We start from the raw sequence: 26,724 nt of genomic DNA on the forward strand, positions 1-26,724 counted from the left end.
ATACCACCTGGACTCTCACTCCATCTACTATCTCTGCTTCTGCCTTTCTGTACTTCTCTGGCAAAAATGTGACTGTGCCAGCTCCCAAATTCACTTGCTGTAGTTCCAGCGAACTTCAGAAGATGATTAAGAATCCCTGAATCCAATTGCCAATTCCATATTCAATTCCAAAGAATATGATTGGCCCATCATCAACACGTTGTATTTGTGCTGGGGAGAGAATTTTACAGTAATATAAATAATAAGAGGTACACTTTTTTTCATAATCATTATTGAATTTAAGGTAATTTGTGTTCCCACTTACTGCTGTATCTCCCAGGCTGTGAGCAGCTGGAGTTATTTTTATTAATAACGCCTGTTGACTTTACTCATATCATTTAACAGAATTATAGTCATATGGGGGATATACATATATATATTCAATTTTTCGAGTTTTATATATTATTAAAATTGTTTTCCAAATATGTTGTACTAACATAAATTCCTGCCAGCAGCTTGAGTGACCCTATCTGATGGCTTATTTGGTAGAATTGATTATTATTTTTCAGAAAATCTTTAACAGGTAAGAATGGTCTATCTTTAGGTTTTACTTCTTTTTTTAACTGGTGAGATTAAACTTTATTTTTTTATTTTTTTTAGCCATTTATATTTCCTCTCCATTTATTTTCTGTTAAAGCCCTGGCAGGAATCAAACGTTCTTTTAATGTGCCTCAGTGCTTAGAACAGTGCTTGTCAAAAAGCTGACGCTCACAAAGCTTTAAAAACAAACTCATAGATTGGCCAACCCAGTGGTAACTGTTTTACATCCTTGTCAGAATAATTAAGCCACTAAAACCTAACCATTGTTTACCATTTTACAATTTACACAGAATATTTTGGCACATTTGAACCCCACAACTACTGTGTGTTGTTATTTTAAACATTTTAACATGTGGGGAAAAGTCTGGAGTACTGAGGTCTGAGAGGGATAAAGGTTTAAAATCTGGTCTACCGCAGAAACGAAGGAATTCAGCTTCCCTGAAGAAAGCGACTAAACCAAATACATTTCGTCCCTCCTGTACACGAGAGGGCGAAGCAGCAGGATGTGAAGCATCAAGAATGAGGGGCCCGCGGGACTACACTTCCCAGAAGGTCTCTGCGCGATCCCCCGGGATTCCCGCTCAGCGGCCGAGGACTGCACTTCCCAGGTTGCCGTGCGGCTAGACGTGACTCCGTCTCGTACTGAGCCAAACTGGAAATGGGTACTGGCTCTCTGGTGGGAGTCGGCTGTTGAGCCAACTCATCCATCTCATTGCCTGGAAACGGGAGCCGGAAGGTTCTCAAACAAGATTCCGCTTTCTTAGGGCGGTAACGTCGTGCACGGGTTGGGGAGGGGCGGTGGGAAAAGCGGAGCCGCTCTGAACCATGCTAGGGAACTGTGGGTCCGTCTGTGAAGAGGCCCAGCTTTGCGGGACAGCGGTGCGAGCCTGCGCGGAGAGACGCTCGTGTGATAGGCCGAAAACTACATTTCCCAGCATCCTCGCGGTACCAGAACTACCTTACCCCAAAGCCTGAGCGCGATTCATCCAGCCTTTCGCCCTTCCCCACCAGCTGGAAAGCCGAAGACATGTGGGGTCGCTGGTTTGGGCGGCTGCTGCGTTCTGAAGGCAGCGGAGGCCGCCGGGTTTCAACTCCCCGCGGGCGTTTTTCCCCGGCCCTGAGGAGAGGTGAGAAAAGGCACCGCATCACCGATACCTGCGTGCTCTGTAGAAAGACGGTGCCTGTGGTTCGTGCCTGCTCGGGCGAGCGTGAGGCGAGGGTGCCACGCCTTCCAGCCCACTCCGGGTCCTGGCGACCCTGCTCTCGGGCCTCGCCCCGAGAGATTGAGGCGGGAGGGTCGAGGACGGAGAAGAGGACCGCCTTCCTCTTCGGAGGGCTTTCCTGTGAAGGCCTGGCTTCCCGCCTGGCTCCGCCACTAGAACCCTGCCAGGCGTTTTTCTGAACCCTTCTCATTATTATCAAATGGGGCTGATTATCCCCGCCCTCTCGTAGGTGTGTCGGGAGCAACCGTAAGGGAATCTGTTCGGAGAGGCCGTCTATCTTTCGCGACCTGTTCAGACTTAGACTGTGTTGCTTAGGTGTAGTCCTCGAACCCAGGTCTCTGGTAAACTACAGCGTACATTTCAGGTCAGGTCCGCTTTATTTTCGCTGATTTCAGTACTCTGTAATCACCTAGTAGCCTTTCAAAAAACAAAAAAGGAAGGAAAAGAAAACGGGAATGCCGTAACTACAAGGGTTGACTGGGAGGCACAGCTGTTAGCAGTGTGTCCTGGACGTCTGACTTTATTGAGAGACGTTTCCAGAATCTTTTTTCCCCTAATTTTAAAACTCTTTAAGGTTGTCCGCAGAGTAGGCACTTCGTAATAACCATAGTCTATTCACCTTAAATCTTCAGGGCCAGGTGAACTGAGCTGCCCAGTACCACTACTTTGTGCTGTTTTGCTCATTGTTTTCGTTTTACTCACCCAACAAGACTGCAGTTGTAGATCCCCCATGTATAAGACCGCTGTTTAGTTCCCAGCGTCCTTGGCAAGGTATTTGTACATATTTAGGTGTTTAGTATACACATTATGTGTATACTAAATTATGTGTATACACATTATGATGGGCTGTACAAAATGGACGTAGCATTTTTTTGAACCCTGGAAAATCACCGCAGCCTCAATCCTGTGTAAACTTTTAGAGCTTATATGATTTATGTCCCTCGTCACTAAACAAATATTTATTGAATGTTTACTGGGTACAAGTAGTTTAAGCTTGCCTCATGTCAGTAGTCAAGGAATTTGAAAACCTTGACCTCTGACCAAGGGAAGGGTCTTAGTTAACTACCATCTAGCCCCATTCTCTATTTAAAGATAAAGGAAGGCACAGGAAGGTTTGTCTAAGTTTTGTGACCAATAGCGCTGGATTCCTAGTTCATTACTACTTCCCTAACTTAGCAGAACATCAAAAACACTGGGGGTGCTTTCAAAAGCACAGATTTTTTTGGCCCTCCCGCAGAACTACAGAGTCATTCTGGAGAGGTGGAGCCCATAGATCTCTGTGTAGTTTATTATTTAATATATTAATCCTGATAATTGTAATGCATCTAGCGAAGCATACGTCTACAGACCAGCATGTAAAAATATATATTAATGATCACCCATGTCACTGAAGTATTGCAGCTCTGAAGTTAGCAGTAAATTTTTAAAATTCTTTATTTAAGTATAGTTGATTTACAATGTTGTGTTAATTTCAGCAGAGTGACTCAGTTATATATATATATATGTATATATATATATATACACATATATATTCTTTTTCAGATTCTTTTCCATTATACTTTATTTTCTTTTTAAAAAATTTTTATTGAAATATAGTTGATTTTAAAAAAAAAAGAAAATAGTTGATTTACAATGTTGTATTAGTTCCAAATGTATAGGAGAGTGATTCAGTTATATATATTCTTTTTTTACATTATCTTCCATTATAGGTTATTACAAGGTATTGAGTATATCCATTATACTTTATTACAAGATATTAAATATAGTTCCCTGTGCTGTATAGTAGGACCTTGTTTTTTTAATCTATTTTATTGATATATATAGTAGTTTGTATCTGGTTTGTAGTAGTTTGTATCTGGTTTGGGTTTAGTTTGCTAATCCCAAACCCCTAATTGATCCCTCCTCCCTCCCTTTCCCCTTTGGTAACCATAAGTTTGTTTTCTATGTCTGTGAGCCTGTTTCTGTTTTATAAATAAGTTAATTTGTATTATATTAGATGCCACATGTAAGTGATATCATATGATACTTGTCATTCTCTCTCTGACTTCATTTAGTATAATAGTCTCTAGGTCCATCCATGTTGCCGCAAACAGCATTATTTCGTTCTTTTTTATGGCTGAGTAATATTCCGTTGCACCACATCTTCTTTATCCATTCATCCATCAGTGGACATTTATGTTGCTTCCATGTCCTGGCTATTGTAAATAGTGCTGCAATGAACATTGGGGTGCATGTATCTTTTCGAATTATGGCTTCCTCTGGGTATATGCTCAGGAGTAGGATTGATGGATCATGTAGTAGCTCTGTTTTTATTTTTTTAAGGAACCTTCATACTGTTGTCCACAGTGGCTGTACCAATTGATATTCCCACCAACAGTATAGGAAGGTTCCCTTCTCTCCACACCCTCTCCAGCATTTATTTTGTGTAGATTTTTTGATGATGGCCATTCTGACCAGTGTGAGGTGATACCTCATTGTAGTTTTGATTTGCATTTCTCTAATAATTAGTAATGTTGAGCATCTTTTCATGTGCTCTTGGCCTTCTGAATGTCTTCTTTGGAGAAATGTCTATTTAGATCTTCTGCCCATTTTTTGATTGGATTGTTTGTTTTTTTGTTATTGAGCTGCATGAGCTGTTTGTATATTTTGGAGATAAATCCCTTGTCACTCACTTCATTTACAAATATTTTCTCCCATTTTAAGGGTGGTCTTCGTTTTGTTTATGGTTTCCTTTGCTGTGCAGAGCTTTTAAGTTTAATTAGGTTCCACTTGTTTATCTTTGCTTTTACTTCTATTACCTTGGGAGACTGACCAAAGAAAACATTGATATGATTTATGGCAGAGAATGTTTTGTCTATGTTCTCTTCTAGGATTTTTATGGTGTGACGTCTTACATTTAAGTCTTTAAGCCATTTTAAGTTTATTTTTGTGTATGATGGAAGGAGTGGGGTTTTTTTTTTTTTTTGGTTGCACCACCTGACATGCAGGGTCCTTAGTTCCCCAACCAGGGATGGAACCCATGCCCCCTGCAGTGGAAGCACAGAGTCTTAACCACTGGACCACCAGGGAAGTCCTGGGAGTGTATTAACTTCATTGATTTACCTGCATCTGTCCAGCTTTCCCAGCACCACTTGCTAAATAAAGAGACTCTCTTTTCTCCGTTGTGTATTCTTGCCTCAGTTGTCAAAGATTAATTCATCATAGGTGTGTGAGTTTATTTCTGGGCTCTCTGTTCTGCTCCATTGATCCATATGTCTCTTTTTGTGCAGTACCATGCTGTTAGGATTACTGTAAGCTTTATAATATTGTCTGAAGTCTTGGAGGGTTATGCCTCCAGCTTTGTTCTTTTTCCTCAGGTTTACTTTGGCAGTTGTGGGTGTGTTTTTTCTGTGGTTCCATATAAATTTTAGGATTATTTGTTCTAGTTCTGTGAAAAATATCATGGGTAATTTGATAGGGATCACATTAAATCTGTAGATTGCTTTGGGTAGCATGGCCATTTTAACAATATTAATTCTTCTGATCCAAGAGCATGGGATATCTTTCCATTTCTTTGAATCACCTTCAGTTTCCTTTATCAGTGTTTTATAGTTCTTAGCATATAAGTCTTTCACCTCCTTGGTCAGGTTTCTTTCTAAGTTTTTGTTTTGTTTTGTTTTGATGCAGTTTTAAAAGGGGTTGTTGTCTTACTTTCCCTTTCTGATATTTCATTGTTAGTGTAAAGAAGTGCAACCAATTTCTGTATGTTAATCTTGTATCCTGCTACCTTGCTGAATTCGTTTATCAGTTCTGGTAGTTATTGTGTGGAGTCTTTAGGGTTTTATGTATATAGTGTCATGTCATTTGCATATAATGACAACTTTATTTCTTCTAATTTGGATACCTTTTCTTTTTCTCGTCTGCTTGCTGTGGCTGGGACTTGCAATACTATGTTGAATAGTAGTGGTGAAAGTGGGCATCCTTGTCTTATTCCAGATTTTAGCGGGAAGGCTTTTAGCTTTTCACCATTGAGTTATGTCAGTTGTGGGATTGTCATAAATAACTTTTATTATATTGAGATATGTTCCCTTTATACTCACTGTGGCAAGAGTTTTTATCATGAATGGATGTTGAATTTTTTCAAGTGCATTTTCTGCATCTGTTGAGACAATCATGTGGGTTTTTTTGTATTGTCTTTTGTTGGTGTGGTTTATCACATTGATTAATATGCATATGTTGAACCATCTTTATGATCCTGGGATGAATCCAACTTGATCATGGTGTATGATCCTTTTTATGTGTTGTTGGATTCGGTTTGCTATTATTTTGTTGAGAATTTTTTCATCTATATTCATCAAAGATATTTGGCCTATAATTTTCTTTTTTGGTAGTGTCTTTGTGTTGTTTTGGTATCAGGATGATGGTGGCTTCAGAGGATGACTTTGGAAGTGTTCCCTTCTCTTCAGTCTTTTGGAAGAGTTTGAGAAGGATGAGTATAAGTTCTTCTTTGTATGTTTGGTAGAATTTTCCAGTGAAGCCATCCCAGTCCAGGACTTTTGTTTGCAGGGAGTTTTAAAATTATACATTTGAATTCACTTCTAGCAATTGGTTTGTTCGTATTCTCTCTCCTTGATTCAGTTTTGGCGGGCTCTGTGTTTCTAGAAACTTGTCCATTTCTTCTAGGTTGATGAATTTATTGGCATATAATTATTCATAGTATTCTCTTACAGTTTTTTGTATTTCTGCAGTTTCAGTTGTTATTTCTCCTCTTTCATTTCTTATTTTGTTTACCTGGGTCCTCTCCCTTTTCTTCTTGGTGAGCCTGGCCAGATTTGTAAATATTGTTTATCCTTTCAAAAAACTAGCTCTTGGTTTTTTGTTTGTTTGTTTTTAAGATTATTCTTTTTGTTTTGTTTTGGCCATACCACACAGCTTGCAAGATCTTAGTTCCCCGACCAGGGATCAAACCCTTGCCCTCTGCAGTGGAAACACGGAGCCCTAACTATTGGACCATCAGGGAATTCCTCAGCTCTTGGTTTTATTGATTTTTTTCCTACTTTCTTTTATTTATTTATTTATTTATTTATTTGTGGTATGCGGGCCTCTCACTGTTGTGGTCTCTCCCGTTGCGGAGCACAGGCTCTGGACACGCAGGCTCAGCGGCCATGGCTCACGGGCCCAGCTGCTCCGCGGCACGTGGGATCCTCCCAGACCAGGGCACAAACCCGTGTCCCCTGCATCGGCAGGCGGATTCTCAACCACTGCACCACCAGGAAAGCCCCCTACTTTCTTTCAATCTGTTTATTTTCTCTCTCTTTCTCCCTCTTTTTTTTTTTTTTTGCACCATGCCACATGGCTTGCGGGATCTTAGTTCTCCAACTGGGGATCAAACCCAGGCCCTCGGCAGTGAAAGCACGGAGTCCTAAGGATCAACAGGGAATCCCTTTTTAAAAAAAATTAATTCTTTATTTTGTTTACTTATTTATTTTGGCCATGCTGTGACTTGTGGGATCTTAGTTCCCTGACCAGTGATTGAACCCAGGCCAAGGCAGTGAAAGTGTCAAGTCCTAACCACTGCACCACCAGGGAACTCCTTATTTTGTCTCTAATCTTTATTATTTGCTTCCTCTGCTGACTTCAGGTTTTGTTCTTTTTCTAATTCTTTTAGGTGGTAGGTTAGGTTATTTGAGATTTTTCTTGTTTTTTTGAGGAAGGCCTGTATCGCTATTAACTTCCCTGTTAGAACTGCTTTTGCTGTATCTATAGATTTTTTATGGTTGTGTTTTCATTGTCATTTGTCTCAAGATATTTTAAAATTTCCTCTTTGATTTTGTCATTGACCCACTGGTTTTTTAGTAGCACATTGTTTACCCACCATGTAATGTTTCTTTTTCTGTGGCTGATTTCTAATTTCTTGCCATTGTAGTCAAAAAAGATGCTTGAGGGCTTCCCTGGTGGCGCAGTGGTTGAGAGTCTGCCTGCCAACGTAGGGGACACGGGTTCGTGCCCCCGTTGGGAAGATCACACATGCTGCAGAGCGGCTGGGCCCGTGAGCAATGGCCGCTGAGCCTGCGTGTCCGGAGCCTGTGTTCTGCAATGGGAGAGGCCACAACAATGAGAGGCCCGCATACGGCAAAAAAAAAAAAAAAAAAGATGCTTGAAATAATTTCTATCCTCTTAAATTTTTGAAGGTTTGTTTTGTGTCCTAGTATATGGTCTGTCCTAGAGTATATTCCATGTGTGCTTGGAAAGAATGTGTATTCTGGGTTTTTTTTTTTTATGTAATGTCCTAAAGATATCAGTTAAGTCTAATTGTTCTATTGTGTCCTTTAGGATCTCTGTTGCCTCACTGATCTTCTGTCTGGATGATCTGTCCATCGATGTCAGTGCAGTGTTAAAGTCTCCCACTATTATTGTATTTCCATCAGTTTCTCCCTTTATGACTGTTAGTATTTGTTTTATGTATTTAGGTGCTCCTATATTGGGTGTGTATATGCTAATGAGTATAATATCCTTTTCTTGTATTGATCCTTTTATCATTATACAGTGTCCTTCTTTATTTTCCTTTATGAGCTTTGTTTTACAGTCTATATTGTCTGGTATGAGTATTGCTACCCCGGCTGTCTTTTCATTTCCATTTGTATGAAGTGTCTTTTTCCCCTCACTTATAGTCTATGTGTGTCTTTGCCCTAAAGTGGGTTTCTTGTAGGCAGCATAATGTAGGTTCTTGTTTTATTACCCAGTCTGCCACTCGTGATTGGAGCATTTAGTTCATTGACATTTAAGGTAATTATTGAATCAATAAATATGTATTTATTGCCATTTTAAACCTTGTTTTCCAGTTGATTTTGTATTTCTTCTTTGTTTCTTTTGCTTTTTGTATTTCTTTTTGTGGCTTGATGGTTTTCTTTTGTATTATGCTTGAGTACCTATCTTTTTGGTGTCTGTGAATTTATTGTATGTTTTTGATTTGTGGTTACCCAGTTTCCAAATATGTTAACCCATTACTCTGTCTACTTGCTTTAGACTGGTAGTTATATAAGCTCAAACGCAGTCTAAAAGATCAACATTTTCGTACTCCCTTTGCCCACATTTTTTGATTTTGATGTCCTATTTTACATCTTCATGTTTATCCTTTTCTGTGCATTGTAGTTATAATCGCTTTCATAAATTTTTTTTCTCAATCTCTGTAGTGGCTTATTTAAGTGATTTACTTTCCTATTGTGATTTTCTCTTTCCTATAGATTCTTGCTTCTCTATTTAGAGAACACTTTTCAATATTTCTTTTAGAATAGGTCTAGTATTACTGTATTCTTTTAGTTTTTGCTTGTCTGAGAAATTTTTTATCTTTCCTTCTATTCTAAATGGTAATATTGCTGGGTAGACTATCCTAGGTTGTAGGGTTTTCCCTTACTTAGAATATATCTTGCCACTCCAGGCCTGTAACATTTCTGTAGAGAGATCAGCTGATAGCCTTATGGGGGTTCCCTTGTAACTAATTCTTTATTTTTCTCTTGCTGCCTTTAGAATCCTTTCTTTTTAACTTTTGCCATTTTAACTATAAAATATCTTGGTGTAGGTCTGTTTGGGTTTATCTTGTTTGGGACCCTCTTGCTTCCTGTACCTGGATATCTGTTTCCTTCTTTAGGCTTGGGAAGTTTTCAACCATAATTTTTTCAAATACATTTTCAATCCCCTTTTCTGTTTCTTCTCCTTCTGGGATCCCTATTACACATAGATTGGCACACTTTATATTATCCCATAGGTCTTTTATGTTGCTTTCATCTTTGTTTTCATTTGTCTTTCTGTCTGCTGTTCTGATTGCGTGATTTCCTTTACTCTGTCTTCCAGATCACTTCTTTATTCTTTTGCATTATTTAGTTTCCTCTTTATTGCCTTTAGTGTGGTTTTCATCTCAGCAAATGAGTTTTCTAGTTTAATTAGCTCCTTTTTATAGTTTCTAGTTCCTTGTTACAGTGATCTGTATTTCTATCAATTAATTCCTTCAGTATTTTTATTACCTCCTTTTTGAACTCAGCGTTTAGTAGGCTGTACAGGTCTGTTTCATTGTTTCTTCTTTCAAGCTAGTTCTCTTGATCCTCTAATTTGGGGTGGTTCTTCTGCTGCTTAATTTTACTTATATTTCTCTGACTGAATTGAGAAACAGTTATCTACTGTGGTCTTGAAGGGCTGTTTTTATGTTGGTGTGTCCCTGCATAGCCTCCATGAGTCTAATATTTTGGTTGTGAGGACACTTTTTAGTATGGATGCCTGCCACATATCTCCTCAGTGTGTTCTGGTCATTATCCCCTTGATAGGGGGGTGTGATTGGTGTTGTGGTAACCAGAGCCTGCACTGGATGTTGAGCATGGTCTCACCTTTGGTCTGGTTGTCACAGCCCTGTCAGGGGCAGGGTTTGTTTGCTCCCCACTTGTTGGAGTAGAAGCCCCTAGATCCATGTCTGGGCTGTGGTGTAAGGTAGGCAGGACTGGAGCACTTCTTCTGGTAGAGGAGCCACTGAACATGCCTGCACGGGAGCTGTCCACCAGGAAGTGCACTCTGTCATGTTGCCTGTCATCCGTGTGTGCTCACAGAGTACACTGTTGTTGGCACTGCGCTTGGCCCTACCTCAGCTGTCAGAATGCAGCAATCAGCCCAAATGTCCCTCAAGTGCTATGCTTACAAAGCCACCAGCGCAGGTCCCTCGTGCATTTCCGTTGCAATCACACAGGCACCAATACTGCTGTGGGAGCTACAGAATTAGCCCAGACCCCAGCCCCACCTCTGTGTGCATGCTAATGCCCGACCTGCCCCAGCCATGGGAACACCAGTAATCAGCTCGAATGACCCACAGGCACTGATCTTACAAAGGCACCAGCGTCATAAATCTGCCAAACTCTCACATCCTGGGAGACATGACTCAGGTTTCAGCCCCACCTCTGGGTATGGGCAACCCACTGGCACTTGCATGTTCCCAGAGCTAGTAGAGTCAGAGCCATACCAGCTGTGAGCATGCTGAGAATCAGGGTGCTATGGTGGGATATCGCCTCTCCCTTCACACATGCATTAACAGTAGGGCTTCTGTGGCAGACCCAGGCTCCATCCTGCACACACTCCCAGTTGCAGCCCGGACCACACTCCAGCTGCTTTGTGCTATCTCTTCTCAGACAACATCAGTCCTCTCCCCAGGTCTGTCTGCTGAAGCTCGAGTTTCAGCCCCCAGCCCCCAGGTGCACTAGCAGATGTGCACCTCAGGATGGGGAGTGCAGTGAGGTGGCCAGTACTGGCTATGCTGGTCTCTGTTCTGCATGCTGCAAGCCAGTTGCTACACTATTCCCTAAGTCTCTGAAGCGCCCTATCTATTCCAGCTGATCTCCCATCCAGTGAAGAGGGTTCCCAGAGTGAGAGAAGCTTTTTTCTTTCACAGCTTCCTCCCAGGGGCATAGGTCCTGTCCCAATTCTTTTATTTTTTCTTTAGTCCTACTGTGTTACATGGTGATCTTTCTTGAAGCTTAGACTGTATCAGATCTGCCAGTGTTCAGTGGGTATTCTGTGAGAATTGTTCCACATGTAGATGGATTTTTTATGTATTTGTGGGAAGAGGTGAGATCCACGCCCTTCTATTTTGCCATCTTGATCTCTCCCCTGAGACAAATATTCTTCACTTGGGCCATCTGAGAAATGATTCTTAGTTCCTGTGCATGTGATTTAGATATAACTCACATGCCTACACAAAGTATTACCAGCTGCCTCTGCAGTTTTCCTACTCAGGAAAGAAAGCAGACTACTGTCAGAGTGAGGGAGGTGAGGGATGAAGAGCAGCAGCTATGTGTGGACTCTACAGTTTGCTTCAGTTTTACATTTTTTCTCAACTTTGATTCTTTGATGAGCTAAAAAAGGTACAGAGTACAAATGTTGAAGAATATATTTATCATCATTATTGTTTTCATAGAACTTTGACCTATAGTGGCTGCTTTGACTTAGAAATCTGACCGTGCATCAGGGCTACCTGTTAACATTTTAAAGCATTATAGGCTTGGACTGTTCCTCAGAACTACTACACAAATAACTCTAAAAGTTATGTTTAGGTATATTTAGTCTTCGAAATCCTTAACGGTTGAGTCTGATATACAGATAGGGTTGAGAACCACTGGCCTACAGGATAAACTTTAAATACTATTGCATTGCAAGCCATGATCTTCACAGTCTGGGCCAGTCTGTCTTTCTAGTCCATTCTCCCTATTCCTGTATCTACTCTCCTACCTTTGTAGCAGTATTATAGAACTTGTCATTCTCCAGACACCAGATTTTTTTTTTAAACTTCCTGAATGTTTCATTTGTTTGTTTGTTTGTTTATTTTTAGCAGAATCTGACTTGTATTTCTTCTTTTGGGACACGGTATAAAAACTAGCCTGGTTGTTTTATTCTGCTTCTCTTTAGGAAGTCCAACCAGGATATACGTTATATGAACTTTTTTGGGACACGGTATAAAAACTAGCCTGGTTGTTTTATTCTGCTTCTCTTTAGGAAGTCCAACCAGGATATACGTTATATGAACTTTTTTTTTTTCATGCAGCAGGTTTACATTTCCCTCATCTTCTCCATTTCCAGTGTTACTCATTCAGAATAAATCTTGTTTGAGACCCCATGAATTTACAGAAATCCCCAACCTATTGCTAAAATCGCAAATCCAACTGTTTTACAACTCATGAAGTGATTTTTATTGATTAATTTTAAAGGTATGATGCATAAATATCCTTGTTAAGAGTTGGGTACTGTGAAGAGTGCTGAAAAAATATCTGTATAAGGAAGGCCTACCTAGTTTTTGGCTTCCTTTTCAGACGGATTTTCAGGCACGATATTTACCTTCTAAGGAAACTATTATTACCCTTGCTTGTTACCTTCAGTTTCTGGCTGTGGTTCAGGGAAGGGGAACTCAGAGAAAACCTAGTGATAGGGTGACAAATATAGTCTGATTTGCCCTGGACTATCCATCCCTTAGTTCCAGGCCAAGTAAGATGATTGGTTACTATACCTGGCACATTCTTAGAGTTGGAGAGATGGAACTGACAGTATGGGAGACTAAAATGACTTGAGTTCACAGAACAGATACCATTAGAGGAGAATGTGCACAGAGAGAGAACTTCAGAGATTAGCAAAGGATCCACTTAGAGTACTTAATGGGTAGTGAACAGTGTGTACGTATGAGAAGACTGCCTGAGACTAGAGAAAGAACCACCCCATATGTATATATATGTACCATATATATACTATGTATGTACACACACGCACATATATGTATAGTTACATGTATTTAATGAGAACAGTACTCCACACACCTACAGGACCAGGAACAATGTCTGTTTCCATCAGCCAGATGGGAAAAAACTCATGATTCATGGGACATTGGGTAGGATATATTTAAGGGTTTTAACTCATTAGTTGGGGATAAATAACCCTAGACTGAGCACTACCCTGGGCCTGAATAATGTATATTAAAATCCAGACCTAAAAAAATCAAACTTTCTGAGTAATTTCAATACATTCCAGAATGAAGCTCAAGAATACTTATTATAAATATATCCATCACTAAACAAGGTAACAAACTTATTATTTAGCATCCAATCAAAAATCACCAAGCATGAAAAAATCAGGAACACACAACCCATAATGAAGGGAAAAAAATCAATAATTTGAAACCAAGCTAGAACTGACAGATGTAAGAATTATCAGACATGAACATGTTTAAAAACTTAGAAGATATGGAAAAGGTAAGAAATCTATCAAGTTGAGTTTCTAGATATCAAAACTAGAAGGTTTTTTATGAAAACTGCATTAGATAGAATTCCCAACAAATTTGTCTTGCAATATAATTTGTCCTATGAGTCTCTTCCATCTGGTTGTTCCTGAGTTTGGTAGTCTTGATGTTGGCACAAAATAATGTTTCTTCCCTATGAAGAAATTTTTTTAAAGTAAATAAAATTCTGCTGACCTCAGGAAAAAAAAAATTAGTCTTGCAGAAGAGAAGATTGGAAAATTTGAAAATATAGCAATAAAAACTATCCAAAGTGTAAAAGAATATGGGAGGATGAGGTAGAAAAAAGGTTCCAGTGAGCTTGGAGACATCTTCAGTTGGCCTAATATATGTGTAACTTGAGGCCCAAAAATAGAAGGTGGCAAAAAAATTTTGAAGAAATGATGGGTGAAAGTTTTCAAATTTGAGGGAAAATATAAAATGACGAGGCTCAACAGTCAAGTACAAGGAACATGAAGAAAACTAAACCAAGGCACATCATTATAAAATTTGTTTAAAGCAAAGATCAAAAAATAATAAAAACATCCAGGAAAGAAAATGAAATAGGCATACTAAATACAGAGCAACAAAGATAAGACTGACATCAGATTTCTTCTTGAAAAAAATGCAATTGAGAAAACATTGAGGCACCATCTATAAATTACTAAAAGATAAAAAGCTGTCAAGCCAAGAATTGATTTAGGTCTTCTGCCCAAATTTTGATTGTACTATTTTTTGATATTTAGCTATATAAACTGTATATTTTGGAAATTAATCCCTTGTCAGTTGCATCCTTTGAAGATATTTTCTCCCATTCCATAGTTTGTCTTTTTGTTTTTGTTTATGGTTGCCTTTGCTGTGCAAAAGCTTTTACGTTTAATTAGGTCTCATTTGTTTATTTTTGTTTTTATTTGCATTATTCTAGGAGACAGATCCAAAAAGATATCGCTGTGATTTATGTCAAAGAGTGTTCTATGTTTTCCTCTAGGAGTTGTATAGTATCTGCTCTCACATTTAGGTCTTTAATCCATTTGAGTTTATTTTTGTGTATGGTGTTAGAGAATGTTCTAATTTAATTCTTTTACGTGTAGCTGTCCAGTTTTCCCAGTACCACTTATTGAAGAGACTGTCCCTTCTCCATTGTATATTCTTGCCTTCTTTGTCATAGATTAATTGATCGTAAGTGCATGGGTTTATTTCTGGGCTTTGTATCCTGTTTCATTGATCGATGTGTTTGTTTTTGTGCCAGTACCATACTGTTTTGATGGTTATAGCTGTGTAGTACAGTCTGAAGTCAGGGAGCATGATTCCTCCAGCTCTCTTTTTTCTCAAGATTGTTTTTGGCTATTGTGTCGTCCTCAGTTTCTTTCATCAGTGTCTTATGATTTTCAGCATACAGGTCTTCTTGCTTCCTTAGGTTTATTCCTAGGTATTTTATTCTTTTGGATGCGATGGTAAATGGGATTGTTTCTTAAATTTCTCTTTCTGATTTTCGTTGTATTGTGTAGAATTACAACAGATTTCTGTATATTAATATTGTATCCTGCAGCTTTACCATATTCATTGATGAGCTCTAATAGTTTCCTGGTGGCGTCTTTAGGATTTTCTATGTATAGTACAGTATCATGTTTGTTTTCTACTTCTGTTTCTCAGTTTCTATCCTGCACACCAGTTCATCTGTACCATTTTTCTAGGTTCCACATATATGAGTTAATATATGACATTTGTTTTTCTCTTTCTGACTTACTTCACTCTGTATCTGTATGACAGTCTCTAAATCCATCCACGTCTCTACAGATGACCCAATTTCATTCCTTTTTATGGCTGAGTAATATTCCATTGTGTATATGTACCACAACTTCTTTATCCATTCATCTGTCAATGGGCATTTAGGTTGCTTCCATGACCTGGTGATTGTAAATAGTGCTGCAATGAACATTGGGGTGCATGTGTCTTTTTGTTTTTTTTTTTTGTTTTTTTTTGCGGTATGCGGGCCTCTCACTGTTGTGGCCTCTCCCGTTGCGGAGCACAGGCTCCGGACGCGCAGGCTCAGCGGCCATGGCTCACGGGCTTAGTTGCTCCACGGCATGTGGGATCTTCCCGGACCAGGGCACGAACCCGTGTCTCCTGCATCGGCAGGCAGATTCTCAACCACTGCGCCACCAGGGAAGCCCGCATGTGTCTTTTTGAATTATGTTTTTCTCTGGGTATATGCCCAGTAGTGGGATTTCTGGGTCATATGGTAATTCTGTTTTTCGTTTTTTAAGGAATCTCCATACTGTTTTCCATAGTGCTTGTATCAATTTACATTCCCACCAACAGTGCAAAACTATTCCCTTTTCTCCGCACCCTATCCAGCATTTGTTGCTTGTAGATTTTCTGATGATGCCCATTCTGACTGGTGTGAGGTGATACCTCATTGTAGTTTTGATTTGCATTTCTCTAATAATTAGTGGTGTTGAGCAGCTTTTCATGTGCTTCTTGTCCATCAGTATGTCTTCTTTGGAGAAATGTCACTTTAGGTCTTCTGCCCATTTTTGGATTGGGTTGTTTGTTTCTTTAATATTGAGCTGCATGAGCTGTTTATATATTTTGGAGATTAATCCTTTGTTCGTTGATTCGTTTGCAAATATTTTCTCCCATTTTGAGGGTTGTCTTTTCGTCTTGTTTATGGTTTCCTTTGCTGTGCAAAAGCTTTTACGTTTCATTAGGTTCCATTTGTTTATTTTTCTTTTTATTTCCATTACTCTAGGAGGTGGATCAAAAAATATCTTGCTGTGATTTATGTCAAAGAGTGTTCTTCCTATGTTTACCTCTAAGAGTTTTATACTGTCCAGTCTTACATTTAGGTCTCTAATCCATTTTGAGTTTATTTTTGTGTATGGTGTCAGGGAGTGTTCTAATTTCATTTCTTTACATGTAGCTGTCGAGTTTTCCCAGCACCACTTATTGAAGAGACTGTCTTTTCTCCATTGTATATCCTTGCCTCCTTTGTCCTAGATTAGTTGACCATAGGTGCATGGGTTTATCTCTGGGCTTTCTATCCTGTTCCACTGATCTATATTTCTGTTTTTGTGCCAGTACCATATTGCCTTGATTACTGTAGCTTTGTAGTATTGTCTGAAGTCAGGGAGTCTGATTCCTCCAGCTCTATTTTTTTCCCTCAAGACTACTTTGGCTATTCGGGGTCTTTTGTATCTCCATACAAATTTTAAGATTTTTTGTTCTAGTTCCGTAAAAAATGTCATTGGTAATTTGATAGGGATTGCATTGAATCTGTAGATTGCTTTGAGTAGTATAGTAATTTTCACAGTATTGATTCTTCCAATCCAAGAGCATGGTATATCTCTCCATCTGTTGGTATCATCTTTAATTTCTTTCATCAGTGTCTTATAGTTTTCTCCATACAGGTCTTTTGTCTCCCTAGGTAGGTTTACTCCTAGGTATTTTATTCTTTTTGTTGCAATGGTAAATGGGAGTGTTTCCTTAATTTCTCTTTCAGATTTTTCATCATTAGTGTATAGGAATGCAAGAGATTTCTGTGCATTAATTTTGTATCCTGCAACTTTACCAAATTCATTGATTAGTAGTTTTCTGGTGGCATCTTTAGGATTCTTTATGTATAGCATCATGTCATCTGCAAACAGTGATAGTTTTACTTCTTTTCCAATTTGTATTCCTTTTATTTCTTTTTCTTCTCTGATTGCCGTGTCTAGGAATTCCAAAACTATGTTGAATAATAGTGGTGAGAGTGGACATCCTTGTCTTGTTCCTGGTCTTAGAGGAAATGCTTTCAGTTTTTCACCATTGAGAATGATGTTGGCTGTGGGTTTGTCATATATGGCCTTTATTGTGTTGAGGTAGGTTCCCTCTATGCCCATTTTCTGGAGACTTTTTATCATAAATGGGTGTTGAATTTTGTCAAAAGCTTTTTTTGCATCTGTTGAGATGCTCATATGGTTTTTATTCTTCAATTTGTTATTATGGTGTATTACATTGATTGATTTGTGTATATTGAAGAATCCTTGCATCCCTGGGATAAATCCCACTTGATCATGGTGTATGATCCTTTTAATGTGTTGTTCGATTCTGTTTGCTAGTATTTTGTTCAGGATTTTTGCATCGATATTCATCAATGATATTGGTCTGTAATTTTCTTTTTTTATAGTATCTTTGTCTGGTTTTGGTGTCAGGGTGATGGTGGCCTCATAGAATGAGTTTGGGAGTGTTCCTTCCTCTGCAATTTTTTGGAAGAATTTGAGAAGGATATGTTTTAGCTCTTCTCTAAATTTTTGATAGAATTCACCTTTGAAGCCATCTGGTCCTGGACTTTTGTTTGTTGGAAGATTTTAAATCACAGTTTCAATTTCATTTCTTGTGATTGGTCTGTTCATATTTTCTATTTCTTCCTGGTTCAGTCTTGGGAGGTTATACCTTTCTAAGAATTTGTCCATTTCTTCCAGGATGTCCATTTTATTGGCATAGAGTTGCTTATAGTAGTCTCTTAGGATGCTTTGTATTTCTGCGGTGTCTGTGGTAACTTCTCCTTTTTCATTTCTAATTTTATTGATTTGCGTCCTCTCCCTCTTTTTCTTGATGAGTCTGGCCAGTAGTTTATCAATTTTGTTTATCTTCTCAAAGAACCAGCTTTTAGTTTTATTAATCTTTGCTATTGTTTTCTTTGTTTTTATTTTATTTATTTCTGCTGATCTTTATGATTTCTTTCCTTCTGCTAACTTTGGGTTTTGTTTTTTCTTCTTTCTGTAGTTCCATTAGGTGTAAGTTTAGATTGTTTATTTGAGATATTTCTTGTTTCTTGAGGTAGGCTTGTATAGCTATAAACTTCTCTCTTAGAATTGCTTTTGCTGCATCCCATAGGTTTTGGATCGTCGTGTTTTCATTGTCATTTGTCTCTAGGTATTTTTTGATTTCCTCTTTATTTCTTCAGTGATTGCTTGGTTATTTAGTAACATATTGTTTAGCCTCCATGTGTTTGTATTTTTTTATGTTTTTTTCTCTGTAATTGATTTCTAATCTCATAGCGTTGTGGTCAGAAAAGATGCTTGATATGATTTCAGTTTTCTTAAATTTACTGAGGCTTGATTTGTGACCCAAGATGTGATCTATCCTGGAGAGTGTTCCGTGCACACTTGAGAAGAAAGTGTAATCTGCTGTTTTTGGATGGAATGTCCTATAAATTTCAAATAAATCTATTTGGTCTATTGTGTCACTTAAAGCTTGCGTTTCCTTATTAATTTTCTGTTTGGGTGATCTGTCCATTGGTGTAAGTGAGATGTTAAAGTCCCCCACTGTTATTGTGTCACTGTCGATTTCCTCTTTTATAGCTGTTAGCAGTTGCCTTATGTATTGAGGTGCTCCTATGTTGGGTACATATATATTTATAATTGTTATAACTTTTTCTTGGATTGATCCCTTGATCATTATGTAGTGTCCTTCCTTGTCTCTTGTAACATTCTTTATTTTAAAGTCTATTTTATCTGATATGAGTATTGCTACTCCAGCCTTCTTTTGATTTCCATTTGCATGGAATATCTTTTTCCATCCCCTCACTTTCAGTCTGTATATGTCCCTAGGTCTGAAGTGGGTCTCTTGTAGACAGTATATATATGGGTCTTGTTTTTGTATCCATTAAGCAAGCCTGTTTCTTTTGGTTGGAGCATTTAATCCATTCACGTTTCAGGTAATTATCAATATGTATGTTACTATGACCATTTTCTTTATTGTTTTGGGTTTGTTTTTGTAGGTCCTTTTCTTCTCTTGTGTTTCCCACTTAGAGAAGTTCCTTTGGCATTTGTTGTAGAGCTGGTTGGTGGTGCTGAATTCTCTTAGCTTTTGCTTGTCTGTAAAGCTTTTGATTTCTCCATCGAATCTGAATGAGATCCTTGCTGGGTAGAGTAATCTTGGTTGTAGGTTTTTTCTTTTCATCACTTTAAGTATAGCATGCCACTCCCTTCTGGCTTGTAGAGTTTCTGCTGAGAAATCAGCTGTTAAGCTTATGGGAGTTCTCGTGTATGTTATTTGTCATTTTTCCCTTGCTGCTTTCAGTAATTTTTTCCTTGTCTTTAATTTTTCTCCATTTGATTACTATGTGTTTTGGCATGTTTCTCCTTGGGTTTATCCTGTATGGGACTCTCTGTGCTTCCTGGACTTGGGTGGCTATTTCCTTTCCCATGTTAGGGAAGTTTTCGACTATAATCTCTTCAAATATTTTCTTGGTCCTTTGTCTCTCTCTTCTCCTTCTGGGACCCCTATATTGTGAATATTGTTGCATTTAATGTCCCAGAGGTCTCTCAGACTGTCTTCATTTCTTTTCATTCTCTTTTCTTTATTCTTTTCTGCAGCAGTGAATTCCACCATTGTGTCTTCCAGGTCACTTATCTGTTCTTCTGCCTCAGTTATTCTGCTATTGATTCCTTCTAGTGTATTTTTCATTTCAGTTATTGTATTGTTCATCTCTGTTTGTTTGTTCTTTAATTCTTCTAGGCCTTTGTTAAACATTTCTTGCATCTTCTTGATCTTTGCCTCCATTCTTTTTCTGAGGTCCTGGATCATCTTCACTGTCATTATTCTGAATTCTTTTTCTGGAAGGTTGCCTATCTCCACTTCATTTAGTTGTTTTTCTGGGGTTTTATCTTGTGCCTTCATCTGGTACATAGCCTTCTGCCTTTTCATCTTGTTTATCTTTCTGTGAATATGGTTTTCGTCTTTGTGATAACTTTGTCCGATTTTGGTATCAGGGTGATGGTGGCCTCAGAGAAGGAGGTCAGAAGCGTTCCTTCCTCTGCAATTTTTTAAAAATATTTTTTAAAATTAATTAATTGATTGATTGATTTTTGGGTGTGTTGGGTCTTCGTTTCTGTGTGAGGGCTTTCTCTAGTTGCGGCAAGCGGGGGTCACTCTTCATCGCCGTGTGCAGGCCTCTCACTGTCGTGGCCTCTCTTGTTGAGGAGCACAGGCTCCAGACGCACAGGCTCAGTAGTTGTGGCTCACAGGCCTAGTTGCTCCACGGCATGTGGGATCTTCCCAAACCAGGGCTCGAACCCATGTCACTTCGCCACCAGGGAAACCCCTGCAATTTTTTGAAATAGTTTCAGAAGGGTAGATGTTAACTCTCCTCCAAATGTTTGGTAGATTTCACTTGTAAAGCCATCTGGTCCTGGACTTTTATTTGGGGGGAGTTTTTTAATTAATTATTTTCAGTACTTGTACTTGGTCTGTTCATATTTTCTATTCCTGGTTTAGTCTTGGGAGAGTGTACCTTTCTAAGAATTTGTCCATTTCTTTCAGGTTGTCCACTTTATTGGCATGTAATTCCCTGTAGTAGTCTCTTATGGTCCTCTGTATCTCTGTGGTGTTGGTTGTAACTTCTCCTAATTCATTTCTGATTTTATTGATTTGGGCCCTCTCCCTTTTTTTTCTTGATGAGTTTGGCTAAAGGTTTATCAATTTTGCTTATTTTTTCAAAGAACCCGGTTTTAGTTTCATTGATCTTTTCTATTGTTTTCTTCATTTCTATTTCATTTATTCCTGCTGTGATCTTTATGATTTCTTTCCTCCTACTAACTTTGGGTTTTGTTTATTCTTTCTCTAGTTGCTTTAGATGTAAAGTTATTTGAGATTTTTCTTGTTTCCTGAGGTAAGCTTGTATCGCTTAGAATTGCTTTTGCTGCATCCATAGGTTTTGGATAATCATGTCATTTTCCTTTTTTTCAGGTATTTGTTTAGTAGCGTATTGTTTAGCCTTGACGTATTTGTGTGTTTTGCAGTTTTTTTCTTGTAGTTGATTTCTAGTCTTATAGGGTTGTGATAAGAAAAAAATGCTTGATATGATTTCAATTTTTAAAATTTATCAAGGCTTGTTTTGTGGCCTAGCATGTGATCTGTCCTGGAGAATGTTCCATGTGCATGAGAAAAGGATGTTTATTCTACTTCTTTCAGGTGAAATGCTCAATAAATATCAATTAAGCCCATTTCATCCAGTGTGTTATTTAAGGCCTGTGTTTCTGTCTGTATGACCTGTCCATTGATGTAACATGTAAGTTAAAGTCCCCCTGTTACTATTGTGTTACTGTCAATTCCTCCTTTGTCTGTTAATATTTGTCTTATATTTTGAGGTGCTCCTATGTTGAGTGTATATATATTTTCAGTTTTTATATCTTCCTCTTGGATTGATCCTTTGATCACTTTGTAGTGTCTTTCTTTTTCTCTTGTGACAGTCATTATTTTAAAGTCTATTTTGTCTGATATAAGTATTGCTACTCTGGCTTTCTTTTGATTACCATTTGCATGGAATACCTTTTCCATCACTTTCAGTTTGTATGTTTCTCTAGATCTAAAGTGAGTCTCTTGTAGTTAGCATACATGGGGGTCTTGTTTTTGTATCCATTCAGCCAGTCTGTGTCTTTTGGTTGGAGCATTTAGTCCATTTACACTTAAGGTAATTAGCTATATATATGTTCTTATTGCCATTTTGTTAACTGTTCTCGATTTTTGTAAGTCTTTTATTTCCCCCTTCTTTTGTTCACTTCTCTTGTGATTTGATGACTATATTTAGTGTTGTGTTTGGATTCCTTTTTTTCTTTTTTTAAAAAATAAATTTATTTATTTATTTTTGGCTGCGTTGGATCTTCGTTGCTGTGTGCGGCCTTTCTCTAGTGGGGGCTGCTCTTAGTCTTGGTGTGTGGGCTTCTCATTGCGGTGGCTTCTCTTGTTGCGGAGCACGGGCTCTAGGCACATGGGCTTCAGTAGTTGTGGCTTGTGGGCTCTAGAGTGCAAGCTCAGTAATTGTGGCGCACGGGTTTAGTTGCTCCACAGCATGTGGGATCTTTCCAGACCAGGGCTGGAACCTATGTCCCCTACATTGGCAGGTGGATTTTTAACCACTGCTCCACTAGGGAAGTCCCCTTTTTCTTTCTTGTGTGTAGATCCATTATAAGTTTTTGGTTGGCGGATACCGTGAGGTTTTTGTATAGCAGTCTATGTATATAGATGATTGTTTTAAGTTGCTGCTCTCTTAATTTCAAATGCATTTTAAATACCCTTCATTTGTACTCTCTTCCCCTCACAGTTACTGGGAGTTTTTTCGTTTGTTTTTGGTTTTGCTTTTGGGTTTTTTTGGCCTCACTGCGTGGCATGCGGGATCTTAGTTCCTTGACCAGGGATCGACCCCATACCCCCTGCATTGGGAGCGCAGAATCTTAACTGCTAGACTGCCAGGTAAGTCCCCACAATTACTGTTTTTGATATCATATTTTACATTTAATTGTTTTGTGTATCCCTTAACTGCTTGTTGTGGATACACATGATTTTACCACTTTCGTCTTTTAAACTCCCTACTGGCTTTGTGTGTGGATGATCTCCTACCTTTACTGTATGTTTGCCTTTACTGGTGAGCTTTTTCATTTTGTAATTTTCTTGTTTTTAGTTGTTTTCTTGTTTCTAGCTTCTAGGTGGTCTTTTCTTTACCATCTAGAGAAATTCCTTTATCATTTGTTGTAAAGCTGGTTTGGTGGTACTCAGTTCTTTTAGCTTTTGCTTGTCTATAAAGCTTTTGATTTTTCCATCGAGTCTGAATGAGAGCCTTGCTGGGTAGAGTATTCTTGGTTGTAAGTTTTCCCCTTTCATCACTTTAAATATATTGTGCCACTCCCTTCTGGCCTGCAAAGGTCTGCTGAAAAATCAGCTGATAGCCTTATGGGAGTTCCCTTGTATGTTTTTTGTTGATTTTCCCTTGTTGCTTTTAGTATTCTCTCTTTATCTTTAACTTTGTCATTATGATTACAAGGTCTTGGTGTGTTCTTCTTTGGGTTAATACTCTATGGGAATCTCTGCACTTCCTGAGCTTGGATGACTGTTTCCTTTCCCAGGTTAAGGAGGTTTTCAGCTACTGTCTCTTCAAATATTTTCTCAGGCCCTCTCTGTCTCCTCCTTCTGGGACCCCTATAATGCAATATTATTGTGCTGATGTTTTCCCAGAGGTCTCTTAAACTGTCCTCATTTCTTTTCATTCTTTTTTCTGTTCAGCTATAGTGATTTACACTGTATTCTAGCTGACTGATCTATTCTTCTGAATCATTTAGTCTACTATTAATTCATTCTAGTGTAATTTTCATTTCACTTATTGTATTCTTCATCTATGCTTGGTTGTCCTTTGTATATTCTACCTCTTCATGAAAAACTTCTAACTTCTGTGTTTATCCATTCTCCTCCCAAGTTCTTTGATTACCTTTACAATTACTACCCTGAACTCTTTCTTGTGTAGATTGCCTATTTCCACATCAGTTACTTTTCCTGTGATTTTATCTTGTTCCTTCCTCAGGCATGTATTCCTCTGCTATCTCACTTTGTCTGACTTGCTATTTGTATTTTTATGTATGTGGCATGTTAGTTACCTTGGAGAAATGGCCCTCTGTAGGAGGCATCCTGTGCATCCCAGTGGTGCACTCCTCTCTTGTCACCCAAGCTATATGCTCTAGGGGTTCCCCCTAAGAGGGCTGTGTGGGCAGTCTGGTAGGTTTGGTTGGCCCCTAATCTAGTTAGTTGCCACAGCCTGCCTTGTGTGGATATTGCTACCTGCTATTTAGTGGGGCCTGGTCACGACGTGGATGGTCACGGAATCCTAAGGGGTCCCAAGGCTAGCGCTCACTCACTGGTAGGTGGAGTCAGGGTCCCAAAGTCTCCTGAGCTGTTGCCCACCCACTGTCAAGTGAAGCCAGATCCTGGTGTTAGTGCCAGGCTGCTGTCAGGGAGAGCTGGTTCTGGAGTCTGGCTGCAGGGCCCAGGGATCCCAGAGTTCATTTCAGATTGTTGATGTGGGGCCAGTTCCTGACACTGTTGGATCTGGGGTCCAGGGTGTTCCAAAGTTTGCATTGGCCTGCTAGTGGGTAGGGCCAGGACCCAGCTGGCCCCAGGGTAGGGTCTGGCCTACACTGCAGGGCCATAGGTTTGTTGCTTCTAGTGTCTGCCTCCTGGTGTGTGAGACTGGTCTAAGGGCTTGTGCAGGCTTCTTGGCAGGAGGGACCAGTGCCTGCCCACTGGTGGTTGGATTTGGGAGTTGGCCCTCCTGTTGGCTGGGCTTTGTCTAAGGGTGTGTCCAGAGGTGGCTGTGGGCTTTTTAGTCTTTAGGCAGCTTCAGTGCTTATCGGTGGAGCCGTGTCCCTGCCCAGTTAGTTGTTTATCCTGAGGCACTGGTGCCTGCAGGCTGTTGGGTGGTACTAGGTCTTGGCTAATGAGCCAAGATAGCAGCTGCCAGCAGCAGCAGTGCTCACACAGCTGAATGTTCCCCAGTTTCTGCCACCTGTGTCTATGTTCCCAGGGTGAGCTGCAGCCACCCGCCTCATCACCTCTCCAGCAGACTCTCCCAAGACCAGCAGGTAGGTCTGGCCCATGCGCCTATCGAGAGACTGCTTTGCCCTGTGTCCTGCTGTGCGTGAGATTTTTGTGTGGGTCTTTAAGAGTGAAGTCTCTTATTCCCCCAAGTCCTATGGGGCTCCTGTAGTTAAGCCCCATTAGTCCTCAAAGTCAAACACTCTGGGGGCTCATCTTACAGGTGTCAGACCCCTGGGCTGGAGAGCCTGACGTGGGGCTCAGAAATCTCACTCCTGTGAGATTACCTCTGCAATACAATTATTCTCCAGTTTGTGGAGATGGGATTTGATTATATCATGTGTTTACCCCTTCTCTCCATCTTGTTGTGGTTCCTTCTTTATGACTTTAGTTGTAGAGGATCTTTTCTGGTAGGTTCCAGTCTTTTTCATCAATGGTTGCTCTGCAGATAGTTGTGATTTTGCTATGCTCGTGAGAAGAGATGAGCTCAGGGTCTTTCTACTCCACCATCTTGGCTGCTGTCTCCCAAGATGGAGCTCTTTTTTTGTGTACACAGTTAAGTTAGAAAAAGCCAGCTTGATATAAATGTCTTTTCAGAATTCTGACCTTAAATAAAAGCCCTTCTAGGGGGAACTTGCATTTCTCTTCCTGTGTCTTTGAAATGTAAATGTACTACCTGATCTTCGTGTGTGTGTGTGTGTGTGTGTGTGTGTGTGTGTGTGTGTGTGTGTGTGTGTGTGTAGAACTTGGTCTCTGCCATCCAAAAGGTGCACATATGGTATACATTTGGCAACCTATCAAATAGACTGGGATTCTGAGCAGTCTTTTGTGTGACTGTACCAACTCTCAGGGGCTTTTTGCCATCTTAACCTTTGTTGAGTCAACCTGTACAATGAAGTCTTTTACTTTCTTAACTGTTTTGGGGAGTAAACTTTATGGATCTTGTTTAGGAGCCATCTTTTGCACTCTTGCAGGGAAGCCTCTTGCATCTTACTGGTTTGAGTCACTATTAAGATATATCACATTAATGGCTAGATGATGGATCCTTCAAATTTGAGAAACTTCAAGTGGTAAATTTTTATAGAGCTCATTATAAACAGCTGTTTTATTGGTACCTATGGGGGGGAAAACAAAAGGTGGGAAATACATATAATGGTGTTGACTGAAAAAAACATGCAGAACATGAGAGTTGTGAATTAAGTTTTATTGGGGGCATAATGAGGACTATAGCATAGGAGACAGCCTCTCAGATAGCTCTGAGGAACTGCTCCAAAGAGGTAGAGGGAAAGGTCAGTATGTATATGATTTTAGTGAAGGGGGATATGTGCCGTGAGGCACACATTTTTGCAGAAGGTTACTGCTGGTCATGAGAAGCAGATGTCTCCCTTGATGATTTTAGTGCTTTTCTAAATATGAAAAGATACAAGAATTTGGGCTCATAAAATCTTCTCCCGAAAATATCTAACTATTTGAAGGCCTGTTCTGCCAATTTTTCCCAAAGCACAGAGTGCCTCATTCCTGATCTCGACCCTGAACTCCTTTCAGGGTGTGTTGAAGGTCAGTGACTTCAGTGGCTAGTGACTTAATCCTTAGAGAGGCAGATGGCAAATACCAGTTTTTAGTTGGCAATGGTTAACCTGAAAACTCCCTTAGTTTAAAACAAACCAAAAATACAAATGGTTTGGGAAGCCTTGTTTGTGGTCTCCACTTCCCCTCAGTGGGTCTTACAAATGCTACTAAAAACATTAGAATAATTCATGTTAACTAGGTTGATTAACAGGGGGAAAAAAAACTGAAGGGAAA

General features: G+C 39.4%; 1 protein-coding gene across 6 annotated transcripts in view; it reads left to right on the forward strand.

The window, feature by feature from the left end:
• The first annotated feature begins 1,185 nt into the window (after positions 1–1,185).
• CCDC90B (coiled-coil domain containing 90B) overlaps positions 1,186–26,724 on the forward strand; it is a 49,221-nt gene continuing 23,682 nt past the window's right edge. For 2 of the 6 annotated variants that reach the window (XM_067038400.1, XM_067038398.1), the window contains exon 1: positions 1,515–1,706. In XM_067038400.1, the coding sequence (XP_066894501.1) occupies positions 1,607–1,706 (100 nt within the window). In that variant the 5' untranslated portion in view covers positions 1,515–1,606. Of the gene's footprint in view, positions 1,707–26,724 lie in introns of all 6 variants that reach the window. The other 4 variants (XM_059070598.2, XM_067038397.1, XM_067038399.1 and 1 more) reach the window with 4 other exon arrangements.

This window comes from Kogia breviceps, chromosome 7, assembly GCF_026419965.1.
Source record: "Kogia breviceps isolate mKogBre1 chromosome 7, mKogBre1 haplotype 1, whole genome shotgun sequence".
Taxonomy (NCBI): domain Eukaryota; kingdom Metazoa; phylum Chordata; class Mammalia; order Artiodactyla; family Physeteridae; genus Kogia; species Kogia breviceps.